The sequence below is a fragment of the Phascolarctos cinereus genome, unplaced genomic scaffold (genome assembly GCF_003287225.1).
Source record: "Phascolarctos cinereus isolate Bilbo 61053 unplaced genomic scaffold, phaCin_HiC Scaffold_2;HRSCAF=192, whole genome shotgun sequence".
In the NCBI taxonomy this organism is placed as follows: Eukaryota; Metazoa; Chordata; class Mammalia; order Diprotodontia; family Phascolarctidae; genus Phascolarctos; species Phascolarctos cinereus.
In genome coordinates this window covers 331,913,314-331,935,658 of record NW_027555625.1, presented here as the reverse complement: position 1 = coordinate 331,935,658, position 22,345 = coordinate 331,913,314, and the positions used below count along the sequence as shown (strand labels likewise).

The 22,345-nt window shown below is 36.9% G+C and overlaps 1 protein-coding gene across 1 annotated transcript in view; it reads right to left on the bottom strand.

Annotated features, from left to right (window-relative positions):
• UIMC1 (ubiquitin interaction motif containing 1) overlaps positions 1 to 22,345 on the bottom strand; it is a 132,914-nt gene that overhangs the window by 63,487 nt on the left and 47,082 nt on the right. The window contains 4 exon segments of the mRNA XM_078150302.1: positions 3,229 to 4,371; positions 5,303 to 5,427; positions 20,875 to 20,956; positions 20,958 to 20,963. Of these exon segments, the coding sequence (XP_078006428.1) occupies positions 3,229 to 4,371; positions 5,303 to 5,427; positions 20,875 to 20,956; positions 20,958 to 20,963 (1,356 nt within the window).

Genomic DNA, 22,345 nt, shown 5'->3' with positions numbered 1-22,345 from the left:
CTGGAATATTGTGTTCAGTCCTGAGCACTTCATTTTAAGAGGAAAACTGACAAAACCAAAACTTGACCAAAGGAAGGCTGCCAGGATGGTGAAGGGTCTGAGAGTCATTCATTAATACGATAACTATTTACTATAGTAACTGAGTATCTCACTTCCCACTATGTTTCTAGCACATCATGAAATGGTGAAGGAGCTAGAGACGTTTGGTCTAGAGAAAGATTTTTACTTTGGCAGAAGGAGATATAATGAAACATGATGGCTGCCTTCAAATATATGAAAGGTTATCATATGGAGAAGACCTTGGCTCCAGAGGACAAAACTAGGAACACTGGGTTGAAGTCATGGGGAGAAAGGCAAATTTATTCTCAGAATAAAGAAATTTCCTAAAACTCTTAACAGTTTGAAAATGGAATAAGCTTCCTCATTGAGATTTAGTGGGCTCCCCATCACTTGAAGTACTTGACCAGAAAGTAGATGATTACTTGTCTAAACTATTATAAAAATGACCCGTCTTTTTAGTAGGTGATCCTGTGAGTTCCCATGACTTTTTAAAATGAGAGAGAAGAGAGGCAAAAATGACATTTTATTTGATCAGAGTAAAACTAGATTAACCTCAATTCACTGAATGCAGGTAAATAGGAAGAAGTCACAAGAACAAGAGTAGGAAATACTACTGACAAGGGGCTCTGCTCCAAACTCTGCTACTTGGAGAAAGTTTATGGTTTTCCATATCACCTACCAGAACACAAGTAATACAAACAATCTAAGTATCCTTTTACTCTTCAGGTAAATGATTGAATACACTCAAAAACTGGAATAAAAGTTGAACCTTCAGTCATAGAGAAGATGGTTACACAATGACGCAGGAGTGAAGTCATCAGGAAAAATGACGGGTAAAAAAAAACATGGAAAATATGACCGCAATAAATACTGCACTAGACTATTTGTTTAAACTCGGGAGTAACATAATGATGTTCTCTACCCCAGACAGCTTCAAATAGGAAAAGAAAAAGAGAAACAACACTGACACCTAGTGTCAACATTGCATTATGGCAGAAAGAATACAAAAACCTAATGATACAGAAGTTTGTCAGGACACTCAACTGTTCCCCATAAGAATATAGTTCTGAATAACATCCACATCTGGAGAAAGAACTATGGAGCTGGAATACAGATCGAAGCATACTATTTGCTCTTTTTTCTTTCCTCTTCTGTTTTGTTTCTTCCTTTTTGTGGTTCCTCCTATTGGTTCAAATTCTTCTTTACAACATAACTAATGTGAAAATATGTTTAATAGGAATGTATATAGAGAGCATATGTCAGATTGCATGCCATCTTGGGGAGGGAAGGAGGGACGGAGAAGAACATTTAAAACTCAAAAGCTTATGGAAGGGGCAGCTAGGTGGCGCAGTGAATAGAGCACTGGCCCTGGAGTCAAGAGGAGCTGAGTTTAAATCAGGCCTCAAACCAAACACTTGACACTTACTAGTTGTATGACCCTGGGCAAGTCACTTAACCCCTACTGCCTTAAGAAAAAAAAAACCTCCTGGAAATAAATGTTGAAAACTAAAAATAAATTAATTAAATTTTAAAAAAGAAAAAAAGAATATAGTTCTGGATGACCATGGTAAAATAGCCTGGTTATTCTCCAGCATGACCTACAACATCATTAACTTTTTCTTTCCAAAGTCAGATTCTGCCCCATCAATTTTCATAAGCCCTTTCCCTGAAAGTCTATGTCAATCAATAGCTAAATATAACTTCAAAGTCCTCTTTTTTTTAAATTTCTGAACAAATCTTAAAATGCTCCTTTACAGGGGGCAGCTAAGTGATGCAGTGGACAGCATTCCGGGCTTGGAGTCAGGGGGACCTGTGTTCAAATTTGGCCTCATACACATAACACTCACTAGCTGTGTGACCCTGGCTAAGTCACTTAACCCCACTGCCTCATTTAAAAAAAAAATGTTCCTTTACAGCCAATTTTTCTCTCATTCTAAAAACTTTGCAAAATTTGCATAGATCTGATTTACTTGGAGATCACTTGTTTTCTAAGAACTCTCTCCTTACTTTTCACAGCTTTGTTCTTCTACCATCTCAATAATTTTCCACTAAGGAGGACCAAACGTGGCCTCTCCCCATCAAAGTCATATGTTCAATGGTAAGTGTTTGACAGTGCTGACCACCATAAAGTCCTCTTTCCCTCTGTGAAACATTCAGCTCCAAAAATGAAAGATCCAGAGAAGGTATAGAAAGTTTTATGTATTTTACCTATTTCTCTCATATTCTATCCCAACCCTCAAGTTAAAAAAAAAAAAATTAAGACAAATGGAGAAAATGGAATTCTGCCTGCTACTGTCATTTACAGAATGTGAGAACTGGAAGGGGCGTCAGAGATCAATCTAATCCAAACTCCAACATCATGAAGATAAGAAAACTGAAGTACAAAAAGGGAAATGACTTGACTAAGGTCATTCATCAAAGAGGAGAGAGAACTAGACTTCAACCCAGAGCTTCCAATTCCAAGTTCTACCTCGTTTCACTACACTCCAGCCCATGATTGTTGCTCTTCGAGCTGGAGAACTTCTAAGGAGCCACTGGCCGCAAACACTTCTGTGGCTGTTCAAAGATTAGTGCTCATTTTTGCCTTCAGACTAAAAAACTTAACTAATCTGCTCTCCTTAGCACTCAAGCCCTTAGTGTTTTTCAAGACAACAATGTGAATGACAAAAAATCACTAAGTGTTAACTATTCTGGAGTAAATTTACTCCTTTAAAGGGATATCTCTGGGTTGCAGAGTACTATCAACTAATACATCTTCTTACATTTAAAATTTCCCTTTTGCGAAAAAAAAAAAGTCTTCTAGTAGTGGTTGGATGATCACTCGTTGAGCACGTTGTAGAGGGGAGGCTTGTTCAGGTACAGGTTGGACCAGATGATCTCTGAGGTCCCTTCCAACTCTCAAGTTCTATGATTCTAGAGAATTGAGAAAACTTTGGGAACAGGATATGAAGGAACAAAATTTCATTTCCTTTCCAAGACCTTTCCAGACTCTTACAAAGCAAGCTGGTAAAGACAATGATTCCCAAAGAAGTGGTAAGTCCCAGCTAATTTAACAATACTAGGTTTCTAGTCCCTTTTAAAAGATAAAGTAATGGGTTATGGTTAACCCGTATTTCTGTTCATTCTGCAGGTAAACCACCCCTGCTTCTGACATTCCTGGATCCTTACCTGATGGTGACTGGTTGTTGGTTCTTCCTCCAACAAAGGCTTTTCTTTCAAATTCTGCAATGGGCTCCTGCAGGGATTCTTACTTTTTCGGCGCAAGGTAGATGCCCTTGATTCTCTCCTTGCTTCTGTGTTATTTCCTATCTCTTTTGTGATAGCTTCATTTACTCCTTTGGCTCGCTCTCTTTCATCATGATCCTTTTGCAGCAGAGAATGAAAGCTGGGTAATATTGGCTCTCCAAACTCTTTTTTCTGAAAAAGTTGCCTCTGAGCCAATTTCAGGCTTTTCTGATAAACCTCTAGCTGACACAGAATAACCTTAGTATACTGGTTAGGGTCCATTCCAATAGGACAGAATGGGATGCCCCAATAATAGTGCACAGTGCCTCCAATTTCCTCCTGCAGACTCTTGACATCAATTGTGCTAGGGAGGCAGAGTTGAGATGCCTTTCCTTTCCCTCGTATAGCCATGAGAGAACCACAGCCTAGTCTACTATTTTCTTCAAGCTGTTTACACTTTATATCCTTAGCCCATTGGCTAGTTCCACTGTCAAAAAAGTTAGAGTTCTTACTCTGAAGAACTGTCTTGGTGGGTTTATCCCCAGTTCCTGAACTGTCAGTGATTGGCTGCATTTCCAAGATTCCACTGTGATCCAAACAGTTCTCTCTTCCCTCAATCTCCTCTTCTTGGCTAACACATGAGTTTGCAAACAATTTCCGAGGTACCAGCTGCCATGTTCCTATAGGTACTCGAGAAAAGGTAGGACTCAGGACAAACTGTTTTTTACCAGGAGGACTTGATAAATTATCACTAGAGTCATTTAACATGGGTGAAGAAGGTGCTTCACTGGATTTAAGTGAAGGCTGGATCTTTTCTTGAGATAAAATTATGCTTGATAATAATGAGCTTTCAACTATTTCTTGACTTAACCTCTTCAGCATCACCAGAGGACTTTTGGGCATTTCTGTCTGTTCAGATTGAGATCCCTGTGACAGGGATGTGACAGATGAGTGTGGAGATTCAGGACAAGGAAACAAGCATTCAGCAGTCTCAGAAACCACTGGTTTCTCCTGGTGGTACTGTGCAGGTATTCCAGTGAACAAAGGTGCAGGGCTTGTAGCAGAAGAATTCGAAGGCTGGCAACTCTGAAACAAGTTACCCCACCCACCATAAAATTATTAATGCAGATGTACATGAGGAGCAATTTAAAAAAAGTAGAGAATACTGCTCCTATAATAAATTCTTCCTCTCCAACATTTGGAGGCTCAATCTTTTTTCAATAACCAGTGCTGACTGATATAAATGATGGCTTAGGAATGCGATTATCTCCAACTACATTCCATATCTTTTCATTTAATTTATGTTTACTCACTAAAGAGTTTATATCCATATATTAAAAATATAAATTTATATGAATATAATTTGAATCTTCAGAAAAACTACCAAATCTAATTTTTCATCTCTACATTTCATTCCATCTCCCACCCCAATCTTCACTCTCTCCACTTTCCCCACAGGAGGATGCTACCCTGTGTCCTGTTCTTTTTAGTCCTTTATACCAAATACTATTATTCTGAGAGTAATGAGGGCTAGTAACTTCACAGTTTGCAAAAGACTTCCTCATAACAACCCTGTGAAGTAGAAACTTCTTAACTCCATTTAACAGAAGAGGAAAATGAGGCATAGAGAGGTTAAATTACTTGCCTATGGTCTCACAACTAGTAAGTGCCAGAGTTTACACTTGAAGCCAGATCTTTTAGCTCCAAGTCTATCAATCTTTCTTTCCCATGATGCCACAGTAAAATAGAAAAGTATTTTTACTGAACACTATTCTTCTACAACAGCCTAAAAAATCTATAGAGTAAATGGTTTCATACAAAAATTAACAACAATTCAAATGATGCTCACCCCCAGTGCCTCATGGGTTCTTTCTCATGTGGATTTATAAACTGTTCCCTGTTATTTTAGGAAATAGTGCAGATTACATTCTTTCCAGTGACAAGTCTTATGACTGAGGGAGTAAAAGAATGTTGCTGTCGAACCCCACTAAAACTTTTTAAGGAGAGGTATAATTACATTCAGGCTCTCAGCAATGGCCTTCCTTAAGAGCTCCTCTTCTTCTTCCACCTGGTCATTCACTTGCTGTGCTTCCTGTTCACTCATTTTCAGAGCCAAAGCAAACTGTTCATCTTCTGTCATCTCTGAAAGTTAAAGGGAAAAAACAAACCGTGTGTTTGAATGTAAAAAATGGAATCACAGATTATTAGGAGCTGGAGGTATCAGAGACCTCAGGGTTCATCGAATCCTGCCAGGCACAAACAATGCAATTTTCCCTCAGTCTACAACTCTATTCTGGCCTCTTGCCTCCCAGGCCTGGGCTCTTTCCACTGCATCATGTTTTACATTTGCATAAGTTTAGTTTTTAAGTCCTCCATAATTACCTTACCACAGCATGGACTTGACCCTGAGCTCTCAAAAGCTATGCCCATGAAGCACAAGCAAAGCTGGAAATGTTTCAAATAAAATCCTGGAGATAGAGTTTGCATGTCACTGGAAGACTAGCCTAGCTAATTTTGGAAAGGTTTGCACTGAGTTTCAGGTTTTTCAACTATAATACTTCAAAGAAAGACATCATTGATGTGTGTATTCCTTCCCCCCCAACAATGTAAATTGCAACCTAGGGATACTTTCCTACTCTGAAATTTCATTCATCCTATATATTCACCACAGAGGAAGAAAAAAAAAATCCTAAAATTTTTTGAACCTAGGGGTATTTTCCTTAGGCTTGCTTCCATGCTATGATGAGCACCTACGTGGTGCAACAGACTTGAAGCAGGTGGATGTGAGTTCAAATCCTGCTTCAGACTCTTATTAGTCACATGATCCCTGTATAAGTAACAACATTTTCCAGCCTCACTTTCCTCATCTGCAAAATGTGGATAAAAATAGTACCTCCCTCACACAGTTGTTGTGAAAATCAAATGAGACAACATAAGTAAAACACTTTGCAAATCTTAAACCATTATATAAATGCTAGCTATGAAAATGATGATGATGATGATGAGTATCAGAGGAAGACTTTAGTGGAGGTCCTAGTACATACTCAATTAATGCTTGATCCCGAGTTGTTGATGATTAAAATCTGCCAAAGGAAATTTTTGTGTTGGATTTCTGCTAGAGGTTTTCCTCAAGCTCTCTAGATATTCCATGAATACCAATGAAGCACTTAGGTTATCTATTTCTTGCTCTCTCACTATATATGTGATGAGCCCTTTTTTTTTCAGTTATACACCTGTCCTACAAATTTCCTCACTTATAATGTACTGTAGCTTGTGCATGTCCTCTACAATCACCTTTGAATGATATTCAACTTTAATAATTCAGACTACAGTATTTCATCACTTAAAGTCATACAATATCACCAGAAGAATACTGGTAATAAAAAGACTTTGTTTAGGAAAAAGCTTGGAGTTATTAAAATAACTATGTAGTTTCTTAAAGGCAATCCAACCCATTCTCCTCCTATTCAATTCTGGACCCAAATCATTGTCTATCACAATCAATATCCAAGATAAATATACTGGACAAGCTCTACAGGCTTTCCTTCCAACTACATAATCATAAATAATTATTTTTCATCCGCTTGTTTTCTTCTTATGTGGCTAGTTAGGACAAACTCTTTGGAATGATTATTTATCTCACTGAATGAATGTATTTTTACTTAGAAGGTTCTGCAATGTTCCAGGACTTCATGAAATCAGCACACTGTCATGTATAAAGAGGAGCACCTAGAAGAATTCATGAATCATAGAAAATATACCTTTTATTTGAACTGAACTGGTATTCTACCGCATCCACTACAACACTGAGGAATACCTTCGGTGAAAATACATTTGTTTTCATCCTTTGCTTCATAGCACTGCTGAATGTAGTTTTCTCTCTTGTTCTAACTTTTACTGTTTCTTGAATTTTTATCCTATGCATGAGAAGACACTTGTCAGGGGATGAACACTAAAGAAGCTAACTCTACCAAATCACATCAATCAATGAATGATCAAATCAGTGAACAAAAAGTATCACAGGATTTTGTGCTCTTCATGCCATTTGGTCAGTTGTTACTGTAAAGATGTGATCTACTTTGGAGTATAATTTGGGAAATCTCTGCATTTCCTTTCTAGTGCCCTCATCAAGAACATCCTTAATTTGTGATTTATTATTGTTCAGTCATTTCAGTCAAAGCCAACTCTTTCTGATCCCATTTTGGGTTTTCTTGGCAAAGATACTAAAGTGGCTTGCAATTTCCTTCTCCAGCTCATTTCACAGATGAGGAACTGAGACAAACAAGGTTAAGTGATTTGCCCAGTATCTGGGGCCACATTCGAACTCACGAAGATAAGGTTTCCTAATTCTAAGCCCAGTGCTCTGTCTACTATACCACCTAGATGCTCTATCAATTTGTGTATGAAGTCACATAAAAATTTCTTTATTTTTTCACCTAATTTTGATCTTTTTTCCAACAATCTACAAGTTTGGCCCCAAATAAGAGTTAGGAATATGCATCTCTCTCCCTTCTTTACAGAGATAGGAAGTTGTGAGTACAGAATATTCCATGTATGTCAAACACAGCTCATCTGTTATTGGTTTTGCTGAACTGCTCTTTTTTTTCTTTCTATTATGTTACAAAGGCTGTTTTGCTGAATATAGGAGAGGGAGGGATATATGTGGAATTAAAGGTGATGTAAAAATTAAGTTATCAATAACAATAACAAAGCAGGAAAACTTAAAAAAAAAAACCCAAATCAATGGTATGATGGTACATGGCCAACTAATTCAAGAACGAATCCCGTATCAGTAATAAGTTGCTTCCCAGTTACTAAAATAAAATTAATTTCATTTTTGGAAATATATATTCCTTTCCATATCCAGAGTCTGATGATTTTTTTCTCAGAGGTGTTCATGACAGTCACGAGTCTTTGGCCTCTTATTGCTTACTTCTAAACCACATTTTTTGCAATACTTACCTACACCCATCTTTGTATTGCAGTCACCAAATATAAAAGCATATGATTTAATTTGGAAAGCTCTCCATAGAATTTCTCTATCTCATTCTATTTTGCAACCAATAAGCCTAGGAGCCATCACTGCACATAGAATCAATATCCTTTTGTCTTATAGTCTCACTAATATGAATGTCAAGATTCACACAATTCAATCCTTCTAGTAAGAGCACTCTTTCACATCTAAACGAATATCACATGTTCCAACACCTTATAGTCTTAAAAGCTGTGATTCTTAGCCTTCCAACATTCTGATGCTGTTAAGGTAGATAGAGGTCTTATAAGACCAAGGTCTATTTTATATTTTTCTTTGTTTAATGAGTTGCCATGGCCAAAGATTTCATTCCAAAGTAGCCAATTTATCAGTAAGATAGTCTTAATCAACAGGGCTAGCCCTCAGAAAGTCGACTATCTTTTGCCAGGATTGTAATCAAAGTTTTTTGAGCACAGTAGAATTTATCCAGCTTATGTACCATTGGCATGGCTGAAGAAAATCCAAGGTCACCTCTTTGCCATAATAATGTGCTTGTTGAATACTTAGCCATACCAAATCATCCACTAAGGCACAGAAAGATTTTTGACCATCACTGGAGGGGGTCCCCACACTTAAAAAATCATGGGTCCTTCAAGTAACTTATCTAAAATCAACTCTGTTCCTTTCTACATCTACCTTGTGATATGGACCTTTAATAATCTTATAATCACTAAACTGCAGGTGACAACTGCAAGTAAGCACTAAGTTAACGATTTAAAAACAAAATAGCATGCTGAATTTAAACAACTAATTAAGTTTGGCAAGGACAACCTGGGAAGAAAAAAGAATGATATTCCAAGATAATAAATTTATACAAGAAAGAAAATAATTAAAGTGAACTGGCATTTTCCACAGACATTGTTTATCTATTACCATGGCATACATGTGTACACTAAAATATATACATGTATAAATGCACATATGCATGTATTCACCCCTAATCTCTCTCCTGAACTTCATTCCTAAATTGCCAGCAGTCTAATGGGTAAACTCCATCTGGATGTCCCACAGGAATCTCAAAGTCACTATTTCTAAAACACAATTCACTATATTTTCCCCAAAACTCATCCTTCCTCCAAACCTTAATTCAGTTGATGCTACCGCATCACCCAGGTTCCCAACCAACTTTTCCCTCTCTCTGTCTCCATATCCTATCACTTGTTAAGTCTTGTCAATTCTGCCTCCACAGTTTTTCTGATATACAACTCCTTTTCACTATTCACATATGCTACAGTCTAATTCAAGTTCTCATCACCTCTCATACATATTACTTTAATAGAGTCCTAACTGGTCTTCCTGTTTCCAATTTCTCCCCTCTCTAATATATCCTCTATAGGTCTATCAAAATGAAATTCCTAAAACCCAGGATCTGCTCTTGTAATACAGCATTGATTCTGCTCTTGTCACCACCATTTCCAAACTAAGTTGACTGCACTCTGTCCATAACACTCAACTCCCTCCCCCTCACAAGAACCTTGGACTTTGCCCTTGGAGTGACAGGCTTTGATAAGAAAACTTTATTTTTTCCCATTTTTAACATTTTTTCAATTATTCAAATATTTTTACAATTTTATGTAAAAACATTTTTAACGGTGGTTTACTGTTGGGTTGTTTTATTTTAAGTTTTGAGCTCCAAAATCTATCCTACCCCCCACCTCCCTGAGATAGTAAACACTCTGATACAGGTTATACATATGCAATCATGTAAAACGTTTCCATATTAGTCATTTTGTGGAAAAAAACTTGAAAAAGGAAGAGAGAGGGAAGGAAGGAAGGAAGGAGGGAAGGAGTGGAAAAAAGTATGCTTCAGTCTGTGTTCAGATGACATCCGTTCTTTCTCTGGAAGAGGACAGCATTTTTCATCATGAGTCCTTTGGAATTGCCTTGGATCACTGTATTGCTGAAAATAGCTAAGTTACTCATAGTTCTTCATCATACAATATTGCTGTTGTTATGTGCAATTTTCTCCTGGTTCTGCTCATTTCATTCAGCATCAGTTCATGTAAGTCTTTCCAGGTTTCTCTGAAATCATCCTGCTCATCATTTCTTACAGCACAGTAGTATTCCATTATAATCACATACCACAACTTATTCAGCCATTCCCCAATTGATGTGCATCCTCTTAATTTCTAATTCTTAGCCACTCTGAAAAGAGCTGCTATAAATATTTTTGCACAAATAGGTTCTTTTCCCTTTTTAAAAAAATCTCCTTGGGATACACACCTAGTAGTGGTATCACTGGATCAAAGAGTATGCACAGTTTGATTGTCCTTTGGGCAAAGTTCCAAATGATCTTCAGAATGGTTGGATCAGTTCACAATTCCACCAACAGTGCATTAGTGTCTCAGTTTTCCCACATCACCTCTAACATCCACATTTTTCTTTTTTGCCATATTAGTCACTCTGACAGGTGTGAGGTGGTACCTCAGAGTTGTTTTAATTTACATTTCTCTAATCAATAGTGATTTAGAGCATTTTTTCATATGACTTTAAGATAGCTTTGATTTCTTTGTCTGAAAAGTGCCAGTTCATATCCTTTTTTTTTTTAAAGGCAATTGGGGTTAAGTGATTTGCCCAGGGTCACACAGCTAGTAAGTGTCAAGTGTTTGGTCTGAGGCTGCATTTGAACTCAGGTCCTCCTGACTTCAGGGCCAGTGCTCTATCCACTGCGCCACCTAGCTGCTCCCCAGTTCATGTCCTTTTACCATTTATCATTTGGGGAACAAGTGAAGGACCTTCCACATCTGCTGAGTGCAGTAGCAGAGGGGCAGGGACCCTGCTGGCTGCGGTTGAGCCCCTGGACAGACCTCAAAAAATAACAGTAAGAAGGACCTGTGTCTTAGGACATTATTCCCCACACCTTAGGACTAGACATTGATCACACTGATAGCTGCTAAGAAATAAAAATGAACAAGAAAAGGAGAAAGAACCCAACCATAGATAGCTACTATGAGGATAGAAAAGATCTGGGTTCATATTCAGGGGAAAATAATGGAGCTAAAAAGTCACCCCTTTTTCAATGAGAAACGTCAAATGATCCCAAGTACAAAAAGATTTCTTGTAAGAATTTTAAAAGGATTTTAAAAATCAAATAAAAGAGATCAAAGAAAAATTAGGAAAAAAAATAAGAGCAATCCAAGAAAATTATGAAAAGAAAGTCAACCAATTAGAAATAGAGAATCAAAAACTTAAGGAAGAAAATAACTCCTTGAAAACTAAAATTGGACAAAGGGAAGCTAATGACATTCTAAGACAAAGAAATAATATAACAAAATCAAAAGAATGAAAAAAATAGAAGAGAATTGAAACATATCATCAAAAAACAAAGATCTGGAAAACAGATTGAGGAGAAATAAGAATAGTTAAGACTGCCGGAAAATTATAATTTAAAAAAAAAAAGAATCAATGCAATATTACAAGAAATTATCAAGGAAAACTGCCCTGAAGTTCTAGAACAAGAAGGCAAAGCAGAAATAGAAAAAAATCCACCAATCACAGGATCCCAGAAGGAAAAGTTACAGGAATATCATAGCCAAGTTTCAAAGCTCCCAGGTTAAGGAGAAAATATTGCAAGCAACAAGGAAAAAACCATTTGAATATCATGGAGCTACAATAAGGATTACACGAGACCTAGCAGCTACTATGTTGAAGGTCTGTGGGTCTTGGAACACTGTATTTCACAGAGCAAAAGAGCTGGGATTATGACCAAGGGTAACTTACCCAACAAAGTTAAGTATAATCCCAAACCAAAAAAAAAAATGGGACATTTAACAAACTGAAAGACTTTCAAGTGTTTCTGACAAAAACAGCAGAACTTAAGGGGAAATTTGACTTATAACATGCAGGAGAAATATAAAATAAACATCAAGGACCAATTACAAGGGACTCAATAAGGTCAAATCATTTACTTCTTTTATGTGAAAATGTTATCAGTTCTTTTATGACTCATTTTTATTTGGGTAGTTTGAAAGAAAGGCTTGGAGCTGAGCCGAGCATGATGGGGTGATTTTTTTTTTGATGAGGTGATTCTAAAAAAAATAATAAAATTGTGCAGAGAGAGATAAAAAAGGAGCAATTATCTCATATAAATGAGGCAGAAAAAGGAAAACTGATATAGAAGAAGCTTAGTGGGGGGATGGCAGATAGTGCTGAAACCTTACTCTCATCAGAAATGGATTAGAGAGGGAACAACATATATATATGGGCATAAAAGTCTTCTAAATTCAGAAAGAAATGAGGCTAAGGGGACAGGGGAAGAGGAAGAGGATGAGGGAGGGATTCTCGGAATGACTGGTTGGTTAAGGAATAGCAGGGAAAGGTAGGGGATAGAAGTAAAGCAGAAGAATGAGGAGGAATAGGAATAGGGTGAGAAGAATAGTGAGAAAAAATAGGAAGGAGGAAACTATGCAAGTAATTATAGCTTAGAATGTGAATGGGATGAATTTACCCATAAAATGGAAACTGAGAGCAGATTAAAAATCTGAATTCAACAATATGCTGCTTTCAGGAAATGCTATAAAAATGAGATATATACACAAAATAAAATAAAGGTCAGGAGTAGAATTTATTATGCCAGAAAAGCAGTGGTAGTAATCATGATCTCAAAGTTAAAGCTAAAACAGATTTAACCAAAAGAGAAAAATGGGGAAACTACACTGTGTCAGCCCTATCATTCAATATTGTTTTAGAGCATTTAAAGTAACTAGACAGTATAGAATACCTGAGAGTATACCTGCCAAAACAGACACAGGAACTATACAAATATAAACACACTTTTTATACAAATAAAGTTAGATCTAAATAAGTGAATATTTATTGTTCATAGCGAGGTAAAGCTAATTTTAAAAAAATGACAATTTTACCTATTTATGTAATGCCATCCCAATTAAATCATTAAAAAATTATCTTACTGAGTTAGAAAAAATAACAAAGTTCATTTAGAAGAACAAAAAGTCAGGAACTCCAAAGAAACCAGAGCAAAAAATATGTAAAGGAGGCAGATCCAGTAGTATCAGATCTTAAACCACATTATAAGGTGAGAGTATTGTTGAAGTGTAAAATGGATAATCTTGATTACTTTAAATTAAAATTTTCTTGTATAAATAAAACCTATGTAGTGTAAATAACAGAAGGAATGCAAAAAATTGGGGAAAAACTTTCTTAGACAATCTCTCAAACAGAATGTGATTGGGTTGGAATATTGCTGTGATGTAAGAAATGAGGAGGTGGTTGATTTAGAAAAACATGGAGACTTGGACTTATGAAGGAAGATGCTATCCACCTTCAGAGAAACAGATCACAAGTGGAAATAAGCACAGTATGGTTTTACACATAGGTATAAGTGTATATGTGTATGCCTGTATATGGGTGTGCATACATACACACACACACACACACACACACACACACACACATACATATATACATATATATCCATACTTAATTTGTAATCTTCTTTGGGGGAGGGGAGAAGAGGGGGAGGCGAAAAAATAAAGTAAAAAGTACACAGCAGAGAACAAAAGAAAACCTACAAGGAAGCAAAGAAAAACTATTATGTTCAGGAACAAATATAACATTTTCCATTTGGCATTTAAAGCCCTCTTCCTCCCTTTCTAGTCTTAATTTTATTGCTTTGCCTCCAATGACTCTACAATCCAGCAATACTTTCTCACAACTCCATGCATTTTTACTGGATGTCCACCATGCCTAGAATTCTTTCCTTCTTTGTCTCTGTCTCCTGGCTTCCCTGGCATTCCCAGACTCTTAAATCACATTTTCTGCAAGAAGCCTTTCTTAATGCCCCCAAAGCTAATGTCTTCTCTCTCAGATTATCCTTATTCTACATATTTTGCATGTACATTGTGGTCCTCAGTGTCTGTACTTGGCCCCACCCTAGACTCCCTGGACTATCTCATCCACCAAATTGCTTAGATTCCTTAAGAGTCTGGCACACTTGTCAATACAAGCTCATAAATGTGCTTGTTCTTGAAAGCCCACCCCCTTCTACTGGCAAAACAATAAACCTTGTCTCTGACTAAAAGAAGGCTTGAGTTGATTTCTTTCAAGGCAGGACCCATGTCTTTTGCCCTTGAATTTCGGGGTTCCCAGAACCCCTAGACCAACACTGTCACCTGTTCTTCAACTACAGCAGAGGTGTCAAATGCCTGGTAAACATCAAACTGGCCAAAATCAGATTAAAATGTAACTGGAAAATATTTACCAAAATAAAAATACAACAGAATATATATAATGTTAATATACGGTTTTCTAAGTTCACATATGACAGTTTAGTGGTCCCTATTTCTATTTGAGTTTGACACCACTGGACTAGAGTATTGTAGCAAGGCATCCCAGAGCTTTCAGTTACTACATCCTTTGAAAATTATCAAGGCATCGACTGGGAAATGGCCAAACAAATTGTTGTAACAGATTACAATTTTACTGTAAGAAACTGGATACGAACAGTTCAGAAGAGCAATAACAAGAATTGAAACTGAACACTGAATAACACCTAAGTTTTCTCCGAAACAAGATGTGAGAAAGTATACTTTGCTCCCTTCTTTGCTATAGTGGCGGGTTATAGCTGTGAAACCCTATATATACCATGTAACTAACACGTTGGTTAACTCTACCAAAGTGCAGTTTTTAATTTTAATTTTTATTCTTTGCTACAACAGATGACTCTCTAGATAGGGTCAGGGAGAGATCTTTGCAGAATGAAACATGATATAAAAACAAAGGCCATCAATAAAATCATTTTTTAAAAAGTACTAAGCAGAGATATAATCTATCCTTACAACATTAAGGACAGTGGAAGGCAGAGACTGAATTTCTTTTAACGGCTTTCTATTCCCTCAGTTAAGGGAAATTTCATATTCCAATCCATCATCAGGGATAGGAGATGAAGGATTCAGTGTCTAATACTGCAGAACAATGTTTACAGCGATGACTAAGTGATCAAGACATGGTTAAATGAAGTTCAGCACATTCAGCTCAGTTTGAAAAACCAAGAAAGTATGTAATAAAGATTTCTGTCCAAAATGGTTAAAATGAAAAAGAAATTGGGCTTCTCAAGGGGACAAAATTTCAACTTGTCAGACAATTTGGCTCTGTAGAACCTCGTTTCTTGAGGGTTCTAGAGAGCACCAAGGCATCACCTGGGCCTGATGTGGATACAAACGGTGCCCTAAGGGCTAAAAAGAATATTAAATGTTGCTTTCCCAGTATTTTGTGAAACCCCCCTAAGGGGTTTGGAGCTTATGGTGTAGCTCATCCAGTAAACTGAAAGTGTCCTAAAGTCCTTTTCTCCTTATCTTGAAATATCACAAAACTTCTCTTTATCTTCTATGATCGAAAACATTGTTTTGTCTCCCTTATCCTGTGTTCCCCATCCCCTCCCATCTCTAATGTTTAACCTGTGTGCCTCCCACCCTGTCCTTAAATCTTTAAACCATAAAGAATTCCTTTTGTCTCCCTCATCCTGCCCTGTCTTTAATCTTTAACCTCCATAAAGCCCTCTAAAACTACATCATCATTCTGAAACCTCTATACAAGCATAATTCCCCCAAATGTTGAGGTCTCATTTAGTTTTCTTGCTAAGGAGACCCATGTAATAAAAGCTCCCAATGACTACAGAGAATGTCTAAGTGAATTCCTTCACACTCAAACCGCTCTCCCAAATCTGACCTCAACAGGCCCTCCTTGTCGTTACTTAAAATCATGAAGGCAGCAGAACAGAGAAGAAAAAACACTGGCACTAGAGTCAAGAATATTGGGTTTCAAATTCCAGCTCTGCTACCCACTAGCTGCTTGACCATCAGTAACTCACTTAAGCTCCAAGTCTGTTTCCTCATCTGTAAAATGGGGATAATACTCAAAACTACCTTACTCACAGAACTGTTGTGAAGAAAATACTTTGTAAACCTTAAAATATTACAGAAATTTAAGTTATTATAATAAGTTCCTTGGAATACAAATACTAGTTTCCACACAGTGTCATTTTGCTTCCCAAAGAAACGTCAGAGCCCTTTGTTACTCATAATGGATCAAGATTGGACCTGTGATTTCGTTGGTATCGAGAACCCCAGGTGATGAAATGACCTCTTCTACCAATGCAGGTTGACATGCTCTCTGCTACTTTCAGTCTTAGAGGGTTTGTTTAGACTACTGAGAGGCTTAATGCCTCTTCCCAGATCAAACAGATCTGTACAGGTCAGAAAGAGATCTTCCTGGAATTCCCTGCTGAGGCTGGCTTTCAATCTACTATTCCATACTGCCTTCTCATTAATAAATAGCCAAAAAATGTAACTATTCCCATGAAGACTTAAAATACTATTATGTACTAATAATGTTATCACATTCTATTCTCTCTGGCACTTAGAATCACAGGATGTTTTAAAGCTGGAAGGAACTAGTCATCAAGTCCAGCTTCCTCATTTTACAAATAAGGAAATGGAGGCCTTGAGAAGTAACTTAGTAGATGCTTAATAAATTATGTTGATTGCTTGCTGCCCAAAGTCAGAGCATGTGCACTTGAAACCAGGTTTTAAGTTTTCAAATACAGTATTTATTTTCTACTATGTCACACTCCCTCTCAAACACTACGTGGCAGGGAGATGAACTACTTGGAAAGCAGTTATGCTCACCCACCCTCTCTGGGTCTCAGTTTCCTTATCTGTAATAATCTATCCTAACTACCTCACCAGGCTACAGGAGGATCATATCAACAGCCTGAAAAGCAGTTTCAAAGCAATACAAATATGAGGTATTCACAAAGCCATACTGTTTATTCTAACAATAAGTAGCCTCTAGGGAAGAAAAGAAAAAACATTCAGCAACTCATTCCAATCTTTCACGCAATTTAACCAAAAGTGATACAGGATTAGGCTCTAGGCCATCACAACAAAGGAGGTAATCAAGACACATTTTACCCCTAATTCTCAAATGTTCAGGAGCTCATGAGGTAGTACAGAGAAGTAGTTATAGCAATCCCACCTGGAAGCATGCACCCTAAGGGAAAAATGTCAGACAGAATTCACCCTCAGGAACCAGAGGGACTGGTTAGGCTTCAACTGAACTGACTCCTCTGCAAGGTATCTGATAATTCTGCAGGCTGTCTCATCTTTCTAAAATGCTGTATGTACATAACTTGAGAGAGGCTGGTGACACCAGTCATAATTTATGAACGATGACTCAAGATGTTCTGTTAGTTTCTCACTGATACGTGGGCAAACAGACTAAGACTCTGGAACACAAAACTAGATGCTTCATATATCAGGAAGTCTTAGGGACAATATCCATTCATTAAATAATAATGCCAGCTCAAATTTAAAGAACACTTTGAAGTTTACATAATGCTTCCCTCACACAGCCTTATAAGGTAAATAATACGATTATTAGTATATATCCATTTAATAGGTAAGGCCCTAAAAGGTTAAGTGATTTGCCCAAGGTCATTCATCTTTGAACCCAGATCTTCTAATTCAAAATCCATTGTTCTTACCACTCACTATACGATACCACACCAATTACTACTATTGCATTTCATAGATTTATCCAATTAAACAAGACAAACTCCCTCTTCTACCTAAATCTTTTTTCTTTTATCTCCTTCAAAAATAGCCTTTTTTCTTCTGCTAAGATAAATGCCCTATACAACAGACTAAGACTCAGCGATGATGTATTACAGCAGCATAACAATGATCTAACATAATAAAAAAAAAAGACTATCTTATCCAAGAATGAACTAGTTTTGACATTAAAACCCCTCAAAGAAAATAAGCCACTTCTGAATCTTTGCTGTCAGAAAAATGCCAACAGTAATTATTCAAGATGTATCATTTTTATTTATGTAAATATTTTTATTTTAAAGCACTGACTTAGAACAAGACTTGGGAAAAATGTGTTTAGACTTTGTGCTCCATTTTATCCTACCTGAATAAAACATCTCACCTATAGGCTTCAATGAATAAGTAATGGCATGGACTTGGAAACGACTTTGACTACAACCAAAAGTCAATGAGAAAACATTAAACTCACATAGGCAAACAAGATACACAAAGTGTCAGCCCTACAAGAACATTGAAAAATGGGCTTTTCAGGGTCAAGATATTATCTGCAATAAACAAGAAAGTACGAACAAGGCCTAAAAAGACTTTCTATATAGTCAGTATTAGATATAATAAAAAAGACTTGCACTGATAATGAAGATACATTAGTCTATAGGAAGGTGTTAAGTTAAAAAGTGCACCAGACTTAAATTTAAGAGTTAAGAGAAGAGCTGGGTGCAAGTCCTGGTACTGCCACTTAATTGTAGTGGTGAAGGTAAATCATTTCATTAACTTCCTTGAACTGCAGTTTCTTCTATTGTAAAAAGAGGCTAATATCACTTACACTATCTACCTTGAAGGGTTGAAATAAGAAAAGTACTTGGCAAACTCTAAAATAATGATAGAAATGCTAAACTATACTTTGAAAGATTTAAGAACTCTGATCAAAGCAATAACCAACCACAATTGCAGAGCTATATGCCACTCACCTCCTGACAGAGAGGTGATGGAGTCTGAGCATATACTGAGGTGGAGATTATTTTGTATGGGACCAAAGAGGTAATCTGGGTTTTGGTTAAATGCATATTTGTTACAAAGGCTTTGTTTTCCTTTTTTTAATATAGGTGAGGAAATGCAGGTATAGGAAGAAGGAAACAAACACTTATTAAGCACTTATGATGTGCCAAGCCATGTGCTATGCACTTTAGAAATATTATTTCATTTGATCCTTGCAACAATCCTGTGAGGTAGGTGCTATTATTATTCCCATTTTACAGTTGACAAAGCTGAGACAAAGGTTAAATGATTTGTCCAAGGAAAAATTTCTAAGTGTTGGAAGCCAATTTTGAATTCAGGTCTTCCTGAGTTTAGGCCTAGTGCTCTATCCATTATGCCACTTAGCTTCCCTTCTTGGTAGAAACAAAGGAAGGAAGACTTCTGTTAATTGAAAAAAATAAAATGTAATTCACAAAAGAAAAAAAGAAATGTTCACTTATATAAAATAAGCAAGTTCCTTGTGGCAAAATAAACAAGTAAAAATTTGTCAACTAATAGCCACAAAATTATAAATGTAACTGAAAAAAGGTAGTTCAATACTCATTATTTGGTGACAAAATTATTAGTAGATCAAACACTAGTTTAATCTAACAAGTTGAAATTGAACAAGAATAAATTAATTATGTGCTTGGATTAAAAAAATCAACTTTACAAGTACAGGAAGAGAGATGTTAGATGAGATGCAGCAGTTCATGTGACCTGAGTGTTTTAGTGAAGTATAAACTCAAAATATATCAATGTTGTCAAGTAGCCAAATGCTGAAGCAATCTTGGGCTACATTAACAAAAGTCTTTATACTTCCTGTTACAGACTCCACTCCTTTGACAATCTAGTAAAAGCTTATACACCCCTTCTAAAAATAATGTTTGAAAATGAATAAATTAAAATACATACTATTACAAAGGAAACCAATTACACTGAAATAGAGGTATGAAAATATTTTTTAAACAAGTTTTAAAACAAGTTTATGGACCCCTGTTAAGAATCCCTGAGATTCTCCCCAAGGGAGAGCACAGTCCCAAAGTATTCTGCTGTGGTCAGTCCATATGTGGAATATTTTGTCAAATTTTAAGCACTATACTTTATGAAACCATAGCATAGGTCTCCTGACTCCTTAAGGGTCCATGGGCAGGAAGGGAGACACAACGACACAAAAGAAGTACTACTGATAGCCAATGTAAGCTATTCCTGAACCTACTGTTATTTTACTGCATAATCATCACAGATTTTATGCCAAATTTTTTTGCAAAAAAGTGGAATGTGACCATTATGTGAAGCTTTTTTAAACTGTGCCAATCTCACTTAAAAATCATTTATTAATAAACTGTCTTTGGTGAAAGATTAGGATGCACAGTATACTCAAGAATATACATTTAAAATTGAATAGTGACAATGAGACTGTGCTGAGAATTCTAGGCTTGGTCTTCATAATGTGCAAGAGATAAATGCATATCCACATGCCACTGGTGAATATATTGCTGCTCTGTTTACCTTTTAAGCAGTATGACGAACGGAATTATACCATGTGATGATTATGTGATGAAAAGGCTATAAACCAATTTTTGGACTGAAAAAACAGAGTGCAACAATTATGCAGTGGCAACAATTATTTGGTGAAATATGGCATTATATGATACTTTAGTCACTACCATAGTGTGGCACACTTCAAAGTCAGGAGACCTGAGTTTAACTTCAAACTCCAACTCTTACGAATTGTACAATTACGAAGAGGTTACTTAATCTCACTGAGTCTCAGTCTCCTCTGCAAAATGTACAATTCCTACCTCGTAGGATTGGTGTAAGCAAAGTATCTGGTAATCTCTGAACCACTACAGGAATAGAAGTGGTACACAGCACAACTAGTTTTGTCTTCGTAGTGGAGAAATCAGCAATACTGTAGCATCCAAAACTAACTTTAACTAAAGGCCTCCTGTTTTCCAAATGAAAACATACGTGTAATTCTTCTTTTGGCTGCACACTTCGCTCTATCCGACTGCTGCATTGTCCTTGTCCTCAGCAATCCATTCTCTTCCCCCAGGTTCCTGTTGCAAAGCATGAAATAGAATCCAGTTTAAAAAAAACTCTTTAAAGAGTAGTGCTCTCCCTTGCCTTCTCTGGAACTCAAACTCGGCAATAAGGGGTAACAGGTCCCTGACCTGCAAGGAAGAAGTTGCCATTTTCAGAAAATGGTGATTTCAAACTTGAAAAATCTTTCATTCTAACAGCACTATACAACTAGTAATGCTTCAAAGGTCCATGATCTCATCAATCTATCAGCATGGGGGCAGCTAGGTGGCGCAGTGGATAGAGAACCGGTCCTGGATTCAGGAGGACCTGAGTTCAAATCCAGCCTCAGACACATAACACTTACTAGCTGTGTGACCCAAGGCAAGTCACTTAACCCCACTGCCTAAACAAACAAATAAATAAATAAATAAAATTTAAAAATTTAAATAATAATATAAAAAATCTATCAGCGTGAGTACTCCTTCCTTCAGTATGGTACAACCCATTCACTCCCTCTTTCATCTTGTGATTCATACTGACTGAATTCTAGAAATTCTCCGAAGATTTACTCAACAGACTGAAGGCACTTATTATGTTAGACACTAGTACAACATTTAGGTTGTCCATCTGTTATCTCTCACTCTTTAGGAATCAATCAACATTTACTAAGCACCTTTTTATACCAGGTACAGTGCTAAGCTCTGGGGATACAATAAGAGGCAAAAGACAGTTTCTGCCCTCAAAGAACTCACAATCTAATGGGAAGGACAACATGCAAACAAAATATATACAAAGCAAACTAAGTACAGGAAAAATGTTGTTTGTCTTTCATTCTTGAAGAGAACCCTGACATCAGGAAGGTGATGCCATGACTTGCAACTGAATTGGATTTAAGTGAGAGAGGGCTGTGCAAGGTCACCAGCCTCACTTTTTCCTCCAGAGCCATCTGGGCACAGTGGTAAGGTACAGATACAGGATAAACAGGAAATAATTAGAGTGTACTAGAATTAAGAGGGGTTGGGAAGGGCTTCCAGTAAAAGACAGGATTTTAGTTGGGACTTAAAGGAAGTCTAAGAGGGTCAGTAGCTGGAGTGGAAGAGGGAAAGCTTTCCAGATTTGGGAAGATAGCCAGAGAAAATGCTCAGAGCCTAGAAATGGAGTGTCTTGTTTGTAGAAGAGCCAGGAGGTCAGTGGCACTGGATTGAAGAATATGTGTTGGGGAGTAAGGTAGAAGAAGACTGAAAAGGTAGCAGAGAAATAGGTTATGAAGAGCTTTAAATGCTAATCAGAATATTTTGTATTTTGTATTTGATGTACTAGGGACCCACTTGAGTTGGGGGGGGAAGACAGCAGCAGACATGATCAGACCTGAACTTTAAGAAAATCACTTTAGCAGCTAATGGGAGAATGGACTAGA